Below are 14,885 nucleotides of genomic sequence, written 5' to 3' on the forward strand. Positions count from 1 at the left end.
GTTGGTTAGGGGATCAAAGGCATTGCACGGGTCAGTAGCTAATTGATCTGGTAAGTTGATAGCAAGGGCTAAAGTTAGGGTTAGGGTTAGGGTGAGGTATGCATTGGTAATGGTTAGATTTAGGGTTAGGGCATAGAAAGGGCTGAAAAATGACTGAAAATCAATGAAAGTCAACGGGAGTCAACACATGGTCCTCACTACAATGGCAGAACGAGTATGTGTGTGTTTATGGTTCCTTCTGCTTTACAGAAATACTTTCAGTGGCAGAAATTTTAAATCTGTACAGAAAAAGAGAAACAAGTTGTTTGTTTCTCAATGAACTTCATTTTCAGTTGTTCTGGAAATAAAGGCATTTGAAAATGCTCCAGACATTCTGCTGTAATTACAGCTGACAGATTCTGTTCATCTAGAATAACAAGATGAACTCTGAGAAAGTTTTTAAAGTCAGAGTCTCCCACTTAAATGGCATTAGGTCAAAGTGGAAAGCCCACAACAAGCTGGATTTCTTGGCTTCCTGATTTATGACCCTTGAACTCCAGCTCCTGGCTAATGACACATATGAGCTAGAAACAGTCAGATAGCAATCAGACTATATTGTTTAAGTTTGTGTGTCTAAAACATTTAAAACTTTTCCTTAAAATTAACTTGAAGACATTTAAACACATATAAAGCATGTCAACTAACAGCACATTTGGGCTTAGCAAAAGTAATTATGATAATTAGAAATGCTGTTACTATCAAAAGCTAACGCAGATTTGTTGGATGGTTAAAAAAAAACTACTTTAAGCTAATATAATTTAGTTGTTGCATGCAAACCTGAGCTCACCATCTGACCATAGAATACAATGATGAAGAAGTCTTAGTTTGTGATTGCTCTGGTGCAGTACTGGTGATTGAAGTTTAATAAACAGATGACATCATAATGTTGAAATATTAGAGAAATATCTACAGGCATCAGCCTGGAACCAAATAACGGCCAAATTAAGTCATGCAAATGTATATTTAACCTAAGTATGCCACTGAAATAATTAGGGATGCACGATATAATCGGCCCCCTATCGGTATCGGCCTGTATCGGCCTTAAAACTGAATATCGGACATCGGCCACCCCACCGATATTTAACCCGATATTTGATCAGCTTCTGAGTTTCTAAAGTCTAAAACAAAATACTACTTCTTCTTCTTCCTCAAAAACCTATTTTTTACAGACTTAAAAACTTCTAAAGATGGGGGAAAAAATATTGATACATTAAAATATCACAATATCTTCATATGCTGATATATTGCCATTTAAAAACACCATATCAATCTCTTTTACTAATATTGCTATATGTCATCGTTATGCTACGAAATCCCCCGAAAATCCACAAAATTTTGCCATATTTTTATATGTTGATATATTGACGCGGTATCGATCTATTTTACTAACAAAATCTCACAAGAATTTGCAAAATATCACGAGAGTTTGTAACAGAACGATGAAATTTCACGAGATTTTGAAAGTAAAATAGATCGATACCGCATTTTTAAAAATCTATTTGATATCAGCATATGAAAATATATTTGAGTATATTATTTTTCAAAGTGTCAGAAATGGATAACAAAACTGCTATTTTCAATGACTACTTATTTTTGTCCAGCTTTAACATCGGTATCGATATCGGTTATCGGCTACATGAGTTTTAAAATAACGGCATATCGGATATCGGCCAAAATCCCAATATCGTGCATCCTTAGAAATAATTACAAACTGTGTTAAAATAACAATCAATGTTGTTCCTTATCTATTGATCACAGTAACAAAAAAGTTAACCTAAATGAAACAAACCTCTGTTGGACCTCTTTCAGGAGGAAAATAGGTGTCAAAAGTATTACTGTTTATTACTCCAGTACAACTATAAATCATACAGCTTAAAAACACTTTTATAGAAGTTAGAGGATCAACTTAAGCTTTTTACTCTAGTAAACGTGCAAAAGTACCATTTTTAAAACTAGTTAAAGTATAAAAGTGAAAGTAATGCAGTAAAAAATGTGGACAGATGCTTTAAACCTCATACTGATTACTGCCCTATCAGATTTTTTAATAGAAGATTAGAAGTTTAATAGAACATTTTTCTACAATTCTGGATGTTGACTTACTTAAACTTCGTTTTCTTTGTTTTATAACTAATGGTAAAAGTGTGAAATTTAACTTTGCATCATCTTGAAAAACTATTTTCTTTGGTATGTCGTGAACAACAAGTTGGGGCAGCACCGAGTCCAACCACTAATAAATTAATTGTTTGAATGAAATGAATAATTTTTGAAGTTTTTTATTTTTTTTAAATACCAACAGGCCATCATGAAAATGAGCTTGAATGAAACAAAGCTAACGAGTCTATTTTTAAAATATAAGGATTAGAAAGTAGAGATAATTGCAAAAAAAAATTTAAGGGAATAGAAGTAAAAGTTGTCAAAAAAAAAATAAAAAATTACTCCAGTAAAGTAACGATAGTCAACATTTTTACTTAAAGGAGAAGTTCGGTTTTTAACACTTTTAGCCCATTTTCTGTAGTGTCCAGGATGAAATCGAATGATCAACACCAACATTTTGACAATTGCTCCTGTCTCTGCTTTTTGGCTCATGCAGAATCCCCCCCTGGCTGCTTTAGAATGGCTTCCATAGAGCATGTCCGATAATGTCCTTAAAACAACCTTAAACGTTCTTTTTTTTAAATATGCTACTCACCGGGTCGTCAGCGCTGTTCAATGACGTTCCAAAAAAAGTTTCGTAAAGAAAAAACGTTCCTGTAGTGTTTTATTTAGCATTTTGTAAATCCCATTGAGTTCTGTTGGAATAGTCAATATTCCGCTGCCACCGGAAACGGAAATGGGGCCTGTTTACACAGTTGTAGTCTTTTCGCTTCACTCTGTGTACTCCGACGTCGAGAATCAAGAACCCACCTTTCGTATTCCATTTTCAGAGTTTTTTAAAGTGTTTAACAGAGACGTTAGCACCTCGACGTCGGAGTACACAGAGTGAAGCGAAAAGACTACAACTGTGTAAACAGGCCCCATTTCCGTTTCCGGTGGCAGGGGAATATTGACTATTCCTACAGAACTCAATGGGATTTACAAAATGCTAAATAAAACACTACAGGAACGTTTTTTCTTTACGAAACTTTTTTTGGAACGTCATTGAACAGCGCTGACGACCCGGTGAGTAGCATATTTAAAAAAAAGAACGTTTAAGGTTGTTTTAAGGACATTATCGGACATGCTCTATGGAAGCCATTCTGAAGCAGCCAGGGGTGGATTCTAAATGAGCCAAAAAGCAGAGACAGGACCAATTGTCAAAATTTTGGTGTCGATCATTCGATTTCATCCTGGACACTACAGAAAATGGGCTAAAAGTGTTAAAAACCGAACTTCTCCTTTAAGTAAGGGAACAAAGTATTTGTACTTTGTTAATTGACACCTCTGAAGAGGAATGAGACAAAATCCCAGCAAGCAATTCAGTTTCGGCCATTTAGCAAAAAAAACAACCTAATTCTGATCATTCTAATAAACCACAAAAAAGACATTTGACTTTACAACTTTTTTAACTTTAAAGCTTGCAAAAGGATACAGTCAACTAACAGCAATTGAAAACATTGTCTTTGATAATAACTTAATCGTTTTACATAAACTCTTGGGTATTTGCAGACGGTTTTGGTTTTGGGTCATTAATTAATTAATACCAGAAGATTATTTTAGGATTTTTTTTTTAAATAATATTTTACAGACTTTAAAGCAGCACATATGTCAACAATAAAACTCATACAAAGTCAAGCAACCTACACTTTCAAAATGAGTATTTTGTCAATAGTGTAATTTATGGACCAATTATTTACAAGTAAAATTAAAATAAATGTTTAAATATGTCGTGTATAAGATATATTTCTGCAGATTGCATGTCAAAAATATTTTTAGCAAATTCTTAAATAAAATAAAAACACAACCTAAGCACCTAAAAAGTAGGCTTAAAACAAACAGTATAAATCACTTTGCAGAAAATATCACTTTGTAACATGGTGAAAAATGAAAACATTTACAGAGAAAATAAAGTATTTAAAACCACAATGATTGGATCAGTTTTCAGTGAATCAGACTTTGGCAGAAATTCTTCCTGTAAGATTAAATCTAAGGTCTGACAGTCGGTATAAAAGTGTTTACAGGCTTCTTGTAAACGCATCATTTAGAATGTCATGTTTCATATGTTCATTACAAAAATGCAATTTACAAAGGGCAGAAATGTAATCAAAGTAAATGCATCATATTTTTTCAATTTAATGTTTGATCCAATGTGAGGATCTCGATTTGATTTTTTTTTTTTTGTTAAGATTTATGTTCTATTCTTCTTTCTTGCACTACGTGTGTTTGCAAATAAAAGTAATAACATGCTTAAGTAAGGATTAGATAAATCCGGTCCTGGAATTAAAGATTATTAACTCAATCAGGATTATGATTTTTATTTCGCACTTTAACACTGTTTAAAACAAACTGAATATGAGAGCAAATTATAAAAAGTGACTCAATTATACCTATTGAATAGCCATTTTAGTTAAATGAATCAAACTCACCTTAGATATAATCAATTTATTATAGTTGCGTATTATAGTACCTACCTTTCTAAAAACAAGAAAACAAAAGGCGACTTATTTGAATTCTTTCAATTACTTTTTAATGTTTTTTTCCTGTTGTTTTCAGGAATGTATAACTTGTAATTTATCACTTATAATTTGCAACCTTCATTGTGTACATTTGCAGCAAAACGCCGGATGAATCTGAGGCTTAGAGTCGTCATCCAAAACTGATTGGCAACAAGCTCCTATCCTCCCAACGATTTTTTTCCTTTTTTTTGGAGGAGAATGTTTATTTAATATATAAAGATGTGCATTAGCTAATGTTTTGAAGTCAAATTCTGAGCTGCAAACGATTTAACCTCATGTTTTAGCCACATGACTGTCAAAAGGCCTTTGTCCATCACAGCTTTAACTGGAGCCAGCTCAAACCCCAGTCGGGTGCAGCTGATGGGCGTTTACACTGAGCCAGGTCCTTTTTGCTGTCAAAAAGGAGTTCATTTCCCGCTTATTGTCCAAATAAACTCAACTGTCTATATAATTGGATTTATTAGACCATTTGAGACATTTTTGTGAATCAGCATCATATAAATGACAATGGATTTGCCAGATAAGCAACTTTACCTTTAGTGATATCATTAGCCGGAAAAGACACACAAATATCATGTTTTTATTCTTTTTTTTTTTTTTGGTTATTATGTAGATTTCAGACATCATACTGTAGAAAATCCACACTTCATTACCCAGATGTGTTTTTATTGTCAGGCCTATACAGTACTTGCCATTAAAAGAAAACATCCTACTGCATAGTACCATTAAAGTCTGTGAGGCTTTAAGACGTCTCTCTTCATGGCTCTGTAATAGATTCATCTCATGCAATGGTAAGTGACTCTTTGAAGATTTTCCATTTCAAAAATGTCATGCAGAAAATTCTATTAAAAACAAATGCGAAGCCTAGTGAGTTTGCCATTGGCGTTAAATGATGTTAAAGATTGAGAACACCTATGCAAGAAAAAAAAGGCTTACAACTCACAGAGGAGATGACATCACAGATCTAGGCAATGTGTGTTACTGCCTCATAAGTAAAGCAAGCTGACTTGTATCATTTTGGGAAGTTTATGCTTTTTCGACCATAGTTTAGGCTTAGGATGAATGGAGCTGAGGATATTACGCCTCAGTGTTCTCAAACATCTCCACACAATTTCTGATAAGATCTTATCTGATAAAGCTGCAGAGTTTTGTCCAACATTATATCCATTATTCTTTTTTAAACATGCTCTGTTTGGTCCTGGCTGGGGAATCAAACCATGAGACAATCCTGGCCTGACACCAGCATGATTTAAGACTGCTGAGCATTAGATGAATGACCTCCTTCAATGTGTGTGTGAGTTCAGCTCATCTCTCCAACCCAAAGCAGAGATTTCACTCTGGCACCGAACCAACTGAAGAGGGATGCAGGTCTGTGACTTTTCTGCATTTGTAAACACCTACACATGAAGATGGGTGTATGTCCAGCTTCCTGTCTGTGTTTTTTTGGACTGCCTGATTGTATTCTACAGAGTGTAGCTTACCCATTTACTGTGAGTGAAAATGAGAACAAGAGCAGAAGAGGAGAGGTGTTACTGAGTTTCTTACAGCTCCAAAGGGAGATATAATGTCTCCCATAAAGTGACACAAACTGAGCATAAGTGTCTGCATTTTGCATCTCGTGACAGGATATCAAGCTTTTCTGGCAGAAGAAGGAAAACATGCAGGATTCATCACTCTGAGTAGGACACTTGGAATAGCTCTCCAAGGAGAAAAACTATGTGTTTAGTTTGTTTTATTACCTTTACTGGAGATGTAGTGTTTGCTGGGTGTGGTGAAGCCTCTGCTGCCATGACTGTTGATGGCTGCAACCCTGAACTGATACCAACGTTGAGGCCGCAGGTCGGACAAAAATGCGTCCTCAGACAGGGTCTGAAATCACATCACATGAGGGAAAATGGTCAGACAGTGCAGTTTGGTGCAAATCTTTGCATTTTGAGAGTAATTAACAGAAGTGTTGCTATGGTTATCACATAGAACTAAGCATTAGATGGTTACTGGTATCAAAATGTTAAATGATTGTACATTGCATATATATATATATATTTTTTGTGTGTGTGTGTGTGTGTGTGTGTGTGGCCATGTCTTCAATACCTGGTGGGGACAATTTCCTAGGAATATGCTACATTTTGAGGACTCATAGGTACTTGTGGGGACCAACAACTGGTCCCCATAAGGAAAGTTTATCTTCTTGGGGTGGGGGTTAGGTTTAGGACTAAGGTGTGAATTGAGTTTAGGATAGGTTTAGGGATAGGTATGTGTCGGTAATGGTTAGGGTTAGGGAAAGGGTCACGGTTAGGCCATATAAATTAGTGAGAAATGAATGGAAGTCAATGGAAGGTCCCCACAAGGATATTGTGACACAACATGTGTGTGTGTGTGTGTGTGTAAAGTGAAAAAGGTCAGTGATTAACAGTGTAAACATAACTTCCCAATACATGAGAAAATGTGAAGATTAAATACTCAGGTAGGACAGATTACAGATTTTAATCAAAGTTTTGACTTTCTCTTCCCTCGTGTTCTGCTGGTCATTTGTGTTTTTTAATCCGTTTGAAATAAACTAACTAAAATCACATAAATTAGTTCAGTTAAAATAATGTTTCTAATAATATCTTTTATTTCTAATATCTTATTATTATTATTTTTGATAAACAGACATAAGCAAAACTACATATTTAAAATCCTCATAATATTAGCTGGAAATATTCAATTCAATTTAGTTTATTTCTATAGCGCCAATTCACAACACGTGTCATCTCAAGACACCTTACAGTTCACCAGATCATACAGTCAAATTGATTCAAAGTCATTGGCTTGTAGTGACAGTGGAGAGGAAAAATTCCCTTTTAACAGGAAGAAACCTCCAGCAGAACCAGGCTCAGTGTGAGCGGCCATCTGCTGAGGCCCACTGGGGTTCAAGGAGACAGAAGCAGAGATACAGAAAGCAACTGTAAAAGGCGGCCCCGTCCAGGAAACACACAGCCAGGCAGAAGAGCTCCAAGCCAACTCCAATGTCAGAGGATGAAGTGATATGGTCTGCTGAATTTGTCAATCTTGCAAACCATGATTATTAGACAGCTGACTGACAGGGTGCAGCAATAAGATGGGGAGGGGCACTGCTCCTTCACTATATGATTAACACAGCTGGAGAAAAGTCCAATCCACCTCTTTTACCTGTGTCAACACATCTCCTTATAAATCTTCCCTAAAGGCTGAACATAAAATCATTAATGAAAGATTAAAGGAACTGCTCCTTTACACACTGAATGTATTTTCATTTTCTAAACTGGCAGCGATATAATTGTGTTAATATCTGAAAAAAACTGAACCATCTGGTCACATTATGGTTATTACTGCCTGTGACTCACATGCTCTGCCTTCCTGACAGTTTGAACGTAATCACAGTTTACAAACTGCTCATCCATACTCCATCGCACACAAACACTGACACGCGCTGTCATCTATTTAAGTCCATAATGTGCATTCAGTCATTCAGAATCAGCCGGTGGAAAGACTGTGGCTGCCTGCGGTTTCCTTTTAAGTTCTGCTTATTTACCTAACCTCACACAGACGCACACACGGACGCGCACTTCAAGCACACACTCGTTTCTACTAATGTGCACACACACACTTTGGTTTCCCCTGGCAGAGTGGGAGAGACTGGCTGGGGCGGAGAGGTTTAGACAGCAAGGCAGCAGACTGATGAGCTGGAAACAGACTCTAGCATCCATCTCCATAGTTGGGATGTTTCATCATTTAAGGCAAATTGAGAGTTATGAAGCAAAGATATGTTAAAAATGTTGTGGTGTGTTAAAGGCACAGGAACTGTTTTTAATGCTTAGACCGAGTGCTGGTAGGCACACCTTTTTCAGTCCTCAGCTTAATTGTTAATCCCCATGAACACCAGTCACACTCATTCATTGGGAACAATTTATTAAAATGACAAATATGTCTCAAACCACACATTATATCTATCATTATATCATTTACTTTCTACACCATCATTTATCTCTGTAGTGATTTTGCAAAATATGACAGCTTTAATACAGCTGTGCTAATAGGCAGCTATGTTCGTTACTCACCATGACGACAGTTGCCCACGGAGAGGCGTGGTCCTCACTGGGGTGAATGCCGATGTTCCAGCGTGACTGAAGCATGTAAATGACAGGCTCCATGCTGACGTTGAACTTTGACAGCCATGCCACCTTCACACGACCCTCAGGATCTTCCAAAAAACTCATCTCCCTGCGAGGTTTCAAGGGAACACCTGGAAGACCAAGACAGAAAAAAATGAAAGAGTTTGCTTTGAAGATGCCAGGGAGTGTTGATGGAATCAAATTTGGGGTTTAGTGAGTGAAATGCATTTCAAAATGAACCACGTTTTAATAAATCAAGAGGTGAAGCAGCTCATCCAACCAATTTAATATTTATTTTTACATATCACCTGTTCTGAGATTTCAAAATAAAAGAGTTTGGCTTTAAAACTCTGAAACAAGAAATATTATGCAATAAGGCCCTCTTTGCAATGCAGCTACATAAACACCATGTTGGGTGCTGGAGTCTGCTTCTCCCTCTAGGTGGAGCCGGTCGGGGGCTGTGGACCCTCTAAGGCAGGCATCCCCAAAGTCGGTCCTCGAGGGCCGCTGTCCTGCAGGTGTTAGAGGTTTCCCTGCTCCAACACAGCTGATTTTAATTGAAATCTGATTGACAGGCTGTTGCTCAACTTCAATCATCATTAGCAGCTGTGCTAAAGCAGAGAAACCTCCAAAACCTGCAGGACAGCGGCCCTTGAGGACCGACTTTGGGGATGCCTGCTCTAAGGGCTGTGGTCTGCTTGGTGGGCAGTTTCTGTGCACCTGCGTGTAATCATCCTCATCTTCTCCAGTATAAGAGGAGCGGTCGGGCTGGATCTCCAGCACTTGAGTGTTAATCACTACTGGTTACCTCTCGTGCTTTTGAGAAAAGCTTCGTCCAAGGAGCTCACTTCCTGAACCGAACCCAAACAAAACCTCTGCTGAAGAAACTCCTGGAAAAAAAACCTTATTCGACAATGTACCGCTTCCCTGTCTCCGCCAACAACCTGGAAAGACCTGCCTGCCCTCCAACGACTCACCCACCTGCAATCACTGAGAAAACCTTCAGCTCCCAACTCCAGTCCTCCCTGGTGGAAACACCCCGCTTATTCAGTAAGCTCCTGTCTGAATCAGGTTCCTAGCTTGAGTCTAAACCATCCGCTAACCTCTACCCTTCTGTGCCCTCAGTGCAGGCACGATCCAGCTCCAGTGGCTTCTCCATAACAATATGAGTTCCTTCTCTGGTTGTTGCTATCAGTTTCAAAGGCAAAATAAAACCTTTTGATCTGAAATTCATCCTCCTCCTTGTGTGTTCTCTGCATGTGGGTCAAACGCCTTTCTTCACACATGACCCACCATTGCAGAAATATCTGACAATCAAAACTTTTTATAACTGGTAAAATTAGAAAAAGAAGTTACTCAATAGTTTAGTTTTTCTTTGGCTGGAAGAGTTAAATCCTAACCACACCTTATGTAGTTTATCTTTACTTTTATATAGGCATATAGGTTTCCTCCGAACTTCAGCTCCTTAGCAATGGAGTCCCAGTTCTTCCGCACTGGTGTCATAACTCCACACGAAAAAAATTTTTTTTTTTTAATTAGCAGCATTTTCAACTTCTTTCAGTATACTAGCTACTTGTTTAGCTACTACTAATCTATATCCACCGAAGCAGACCTTTCAAATCCCTGCACTGTGATATGGACTGGACTCCAGTTGTAACTATTTACCACTTTTTTATAAACAAAACTTGGGCATATGGTGGGAGTTGTAAAATCTCTGTGCAAAAAGAACAAACCTTTTAATATCAATGCATAATAATAGCAAATTTTTTGCTGAAACTATAGCTGTGCAATTAGGGCTACGAAATAAAACTTCACTGAACTCTGATCCAGTGCTGCACAGCATTCTGGGGGATGTAGGCAGAGGAAAGGATTTAGCCTCTGAACGACTCCATTCAATTTTATTCAATTTAAAAAAAGTTTGATAATCAAAAAGGGAAATTTAATGTCACTCCCAATTAGAGGTGAGTATTGGCATGAGTGTTGCGATTCGATACATGTCGCGATACTTGGGTCACGATACAATATTATCACGATATTGCAGTATCACTGTATATTGCCATATTTTCCCCAGCTATCAAAGTCAAATGATGAGATAAAACAGCAAGTGCTGTATATTTTCATCAGAAAATATTGATTAGGCATTATTATCCATGTTGTTTGGGGTTTCCTTCCACTGTGACTGCCTCAAATACAGATTTGGTGCTGCACGCACAGTTAAAGGGCTCCACAGCGCTTTCTGTCAGAGTGGTGGTGCAGAGGTAGCCCATTTTCCCATCAATGTTTTATGTAACCCTTTTTTTTTTTTTTATCGATACTAAGAAGTGAAAGATCAATATTATATTGGGCAGCCGAATATCACGATATATCACCAAAACGATTACTTCCCACACCCCTACTCCAAATCCAAGCAAGATTGGTCATAGAACTGTTATAGGTTATGTTAAAATAGGGTAAGGGTCACAATTTTAATTCAGCCTTGTTTCCCTCGGTCCCTATTTCAAATTAATGATGTCAACTAATATGAAACTGATCCTCCGCAGGAAGTACATGCGCTTTTGTGCCCTTTTGACCAATGAGGTGGTGTTTACAGTCCAGGTGAGGTTGTCTGTGATATGCAGCCCCAGGAATCTTCTACTGCTGAGCATTTTATTAGCAGTGGAGCATGGTAAGGCCGGTTCTTCCTGAAGTCGACGATGATCTCCTTTGTTTTCTCCACATTCAGAATCTGGCTGTTGTCTCTGCACCAGTCCTCCAGGTGCTTCCCCTCCTCTCTGTAGTCCTGGTCGTTGTCGTTTCCAATGAGGCCCACCACCATGGTGTCGTCTGCAAACTTCACGATGTGATATTCTGTTCCATTCCATTCTGTTCTAGTAAATTCTATTCTAATCTATTCCTGTGCAAAATTCTAAAAAAATGTCCCAAATTAAAAACAGGAGGAGTTAAGAGGAACTGTATTTACCTTTATATAAATTGGCTGGTGCTTGACAAGTATGCCCGCAGCCATTAAAGCAGCACTTTCTAGAGGTCGGGCAGTCCTGGTCAAATGAACAGCTCTCAACACAGGCTGCAGCGAATCCTGTGGCTCGCTGCGGTGGGGGGCAATCTCCCTGGCGGGACGACCTCAGAGAGGCCAGAAACTCCCTGCTTGTCACACACTCTGTCTGTTTCTGAAAGAAAGAAGCAACCCAGGGGGCTATTAGAGGTCTTATTATTACTGAGGTTTACACACAGTGGTTACAATATGCAATTTTTTACACATAAAACAAACTAACTCATGCCAGGTAAGTTTTTTTTTTTAGCAGAGACTTTAAAATCTACCCTCAGATTTCCCCCCTTGGAAGTAGAAGTTTGAGAGCATGTATATTTGTGTGTGTGTGTTCCCTTCACATGGCTGCAGTTTAGCCAGATGTAAACACAAGCTTTACCTAATGGCTCTGAATTACCCTGTGGTCCTAACCAGCCAGCCAGTCAGTAACACGCTTCAGCTATTGTGATGAAAAACTAATCTATCCAAAAGCCACAGAAACTGGCTCTACAAATAATCATTTAGGGCCACACACACACACAAACACACATGCAACCTACAGATGAAACAGTTGCTCTCCCCACTGTATGCTTAGAAAAGATCTAAATTTTTAGATTTGTGAAACAAACACAGCAGGAAGGTAAGACGTCCAGGTTTTAGGTACCAAAACATCTCGGCGGTACTAAGAAGTGCAACTTTTTTGTGGACCACCAAGGTTGTTGTGACTTTTAGAAAGACACAATGTTTTTATCTTACCTCGCATAACTTTGGAGAAATCACCTTCCTAGTTTCCCATAATTCTTTGCATGGATGAAGGCACTGTTCATGAAAAAATAAGAAAAAAAAACATTTCGGATCAATTAGGCTTAACAGTGCTTTACAAAAGTATGCCCACAACCTGAAGTTTTCCACATTTTATAATAACAACCACACTATATTTTACAAGAATTATTTTTAACACTAACCCAAAGAAATCTATAATTATAAAGTGAAAGGAAAAGGAAAACAGTTTTCTTTTTTTATATATTCAAAATTAAATGAGCAGCTAGTGGAGTTTGAGTTTAACCCCCAGACTAAATACTTTGTAGAATCACCTTTGGCTTGCATGTCTGTCAACTTTTTACATCTAGCACCAGAAATTACTCTTCAAAATATTGTAATAAGGCTGGACAAAATAAGACCAACTTCATCAGCTTCCAAGGTATGGGTTACATAAAAAAATATAGACAAAATGTTTGCTTCTGAAATAAAAAAGCAATCCTGTTATTTTCTTTTTCTTTTCTAATCAATTTTCAGTCATTAAATTGAATCCTTGACCAAGATGAAAATTAAAATAAAACTTAACCTGACAGCATGCTGTCATTTGATCTTTAGATTACTTAGTTGATAAAATGTGTCTCATTAATGCTGTAAAGCTCTAATGGTTTTGTTCAAGTTCCAGAGTTCATGAATAAATAAAGATTAATAATAACTATATATCTATATCATTAAGCATGAATGGAAGGTAAATGTATAAAATTGACATATTGTTTAGTAATTTGTCATATAAAATCAGCTATTATCATAATCAAACTGATATAGCAAAAGATCTAACGAAATGACAGCAGCAGATGGGGAGCTGAGGAGGTCCTTGAATCCCATCAGGACAATTTAGCTAGTTTTAGTAGTTCCTACGTTGTATTTATTTATTTTGTAAGAAAATTACTTTCAATGTAAGTACTAAACTATGTATCAGGTGTTATGTTGAAATTAGTAAAAAGACCACAGAATAAGCTGCCTAAAAACAATAGAAGCTGTATCACTTTAAATGAACTTTACATATTTTTAATATCTGCTGATTTTGTAATGAAGAAATGTAGGAAAGAAAGAATATTCCTCAATCTCAGACATTAATTTGGTTTATATTATGTTTTAAAACTAAAACATGTGGAAAGTCCTGCCCTGACTGGAAATATGGTTGGGTTTTGTTCAATGTACGGAATAGTATAAACAGCAACAGCAATCAGTGGATGGATAGATATACACTATATTATAACCAATGGTCAATTTTGCTGTCAGATATTTTTAATCAGGCTTTGCTCATACCTAATAAAAGAAAATTTAAAATCACCATCTCTCCGAGATGTACTTTAATGTAGCAGCCCAGATTTTGAAGCAAATCAACTCTTATCTCACACTTTGATTTTGATAAAGAATGCTGAATGCTGCAGGTAGCGGAACCTGAATGTCCGCTGATTTTTTGGGGGGATATCTGTGATGTTTACATTCAACGCAAGATTGTTTGGAGAGTAGTTGAGTTCAGCCTATAGAGAGTTAGTACTTCAGGTACCTTATTGCTGTTGTAAAAGGCTGACGTAAAGCCAAGTATTATAAGTATATGAGGTGTCGACTGCTGGGCCACTGACTGGACCGGACCTCAGCAGACAGCCATGAGCCGCCCATCCTCAGCCGGAGGAGGGGGGCTGGGGGCCGGCAAGGCAGGGCGGGGGGAAGCACGGGGCCGCCAGTGTCCAGGCTACCGTCAGCAGGTCAGGTTTGGTCTCTCCATCCCCAGCTGGCTCCCTGCCCCCGTCCGCCAGGGTTCCCAGACCAGCCCCAGAGCTGAAAACTCGGTTCGACTGCCCGGTGCGTTTGGACTGCGTGCTGCCCTGTAGTCGACCTAAATCCCGGACGATTTTTGAAATTCCCCCCAGACATTTTTTTAGGTATGAAAAGTAGGACATTTGGTCACCCTACATTATCAACAATTTCAATGTTTCAGTGAATGAGTGCTTGTTTGTATGATGCATCTTTGCTCAGCAGCTTTGCTCGTTGTAAACCAACCAATCAGTGCATAGCTCATCTAAATATTCATACCATAAAAGGAAGAAAACCTGTCATTTCATTCTAGGGGTTTTAACCAGGCTTGCATTAGGGTGCATAGTACAGCAAATATGCCATTTTCAGCCCAACAACTGCTACACACCCTATTCAGACACCTTAAGGACCAGCACCAAATACCCTATATAATCTTTCTATGACCCCTTTAATGAAAGT

At 37.9% G+C, this 14,885-nt stretch overlaps 1 protein-coding gene across 1 annotated transcript in view; it reads right to left on the bottom strand.

The window, feature by feature from the left end:
- Positions 1 to 14,885, bottom strand: part of anos1b (anosmin 1b) — a 109,427-nt gene that overhangs the window by 27,732 nt on the left and 66,810 nt on the right. Inside the window, exons 3-6 of the mRNA XM_038291810.1 lie at positions 12,606 to 12,668; positions 11,784 to 11,991; positions 8,771 to 8,955; positions 6,431 to 6,560 (exon numbers count right to left, since the gene is read on the bottom strand). Of these exons, the coding sequence (XP_038147738.1) occupies positions 6,431 to 6,560; positions 8,771 to 8,955; positions 11,784 to 11,991; positions 12,606 to 12,668 (586 nt within the window). The remainder of the gene's footprint in view (positions 1 to 6,430; positions 6,561 to 8,770; positions 8,956 to 11,783; positions 11,992 to 12,605; positions 12,669 to 14,885) is intronic.

This window comes from Cyprinodon tularosa, unplaced genomic scaffold (assembly GCF_016077235.1).
Source record: "Cyprinodon tularosa strain WSP-4 unplaced genomic scaffold, ASM1607723v1 ctg30, whole genome shotgun sequence".
NCBI lineage: Eukaryota > Metazoa > Chordata > Actinopteri > Cyprinodontiformes > Cyprinodontidae > Cyprinodon > Cyprinodon tularosa.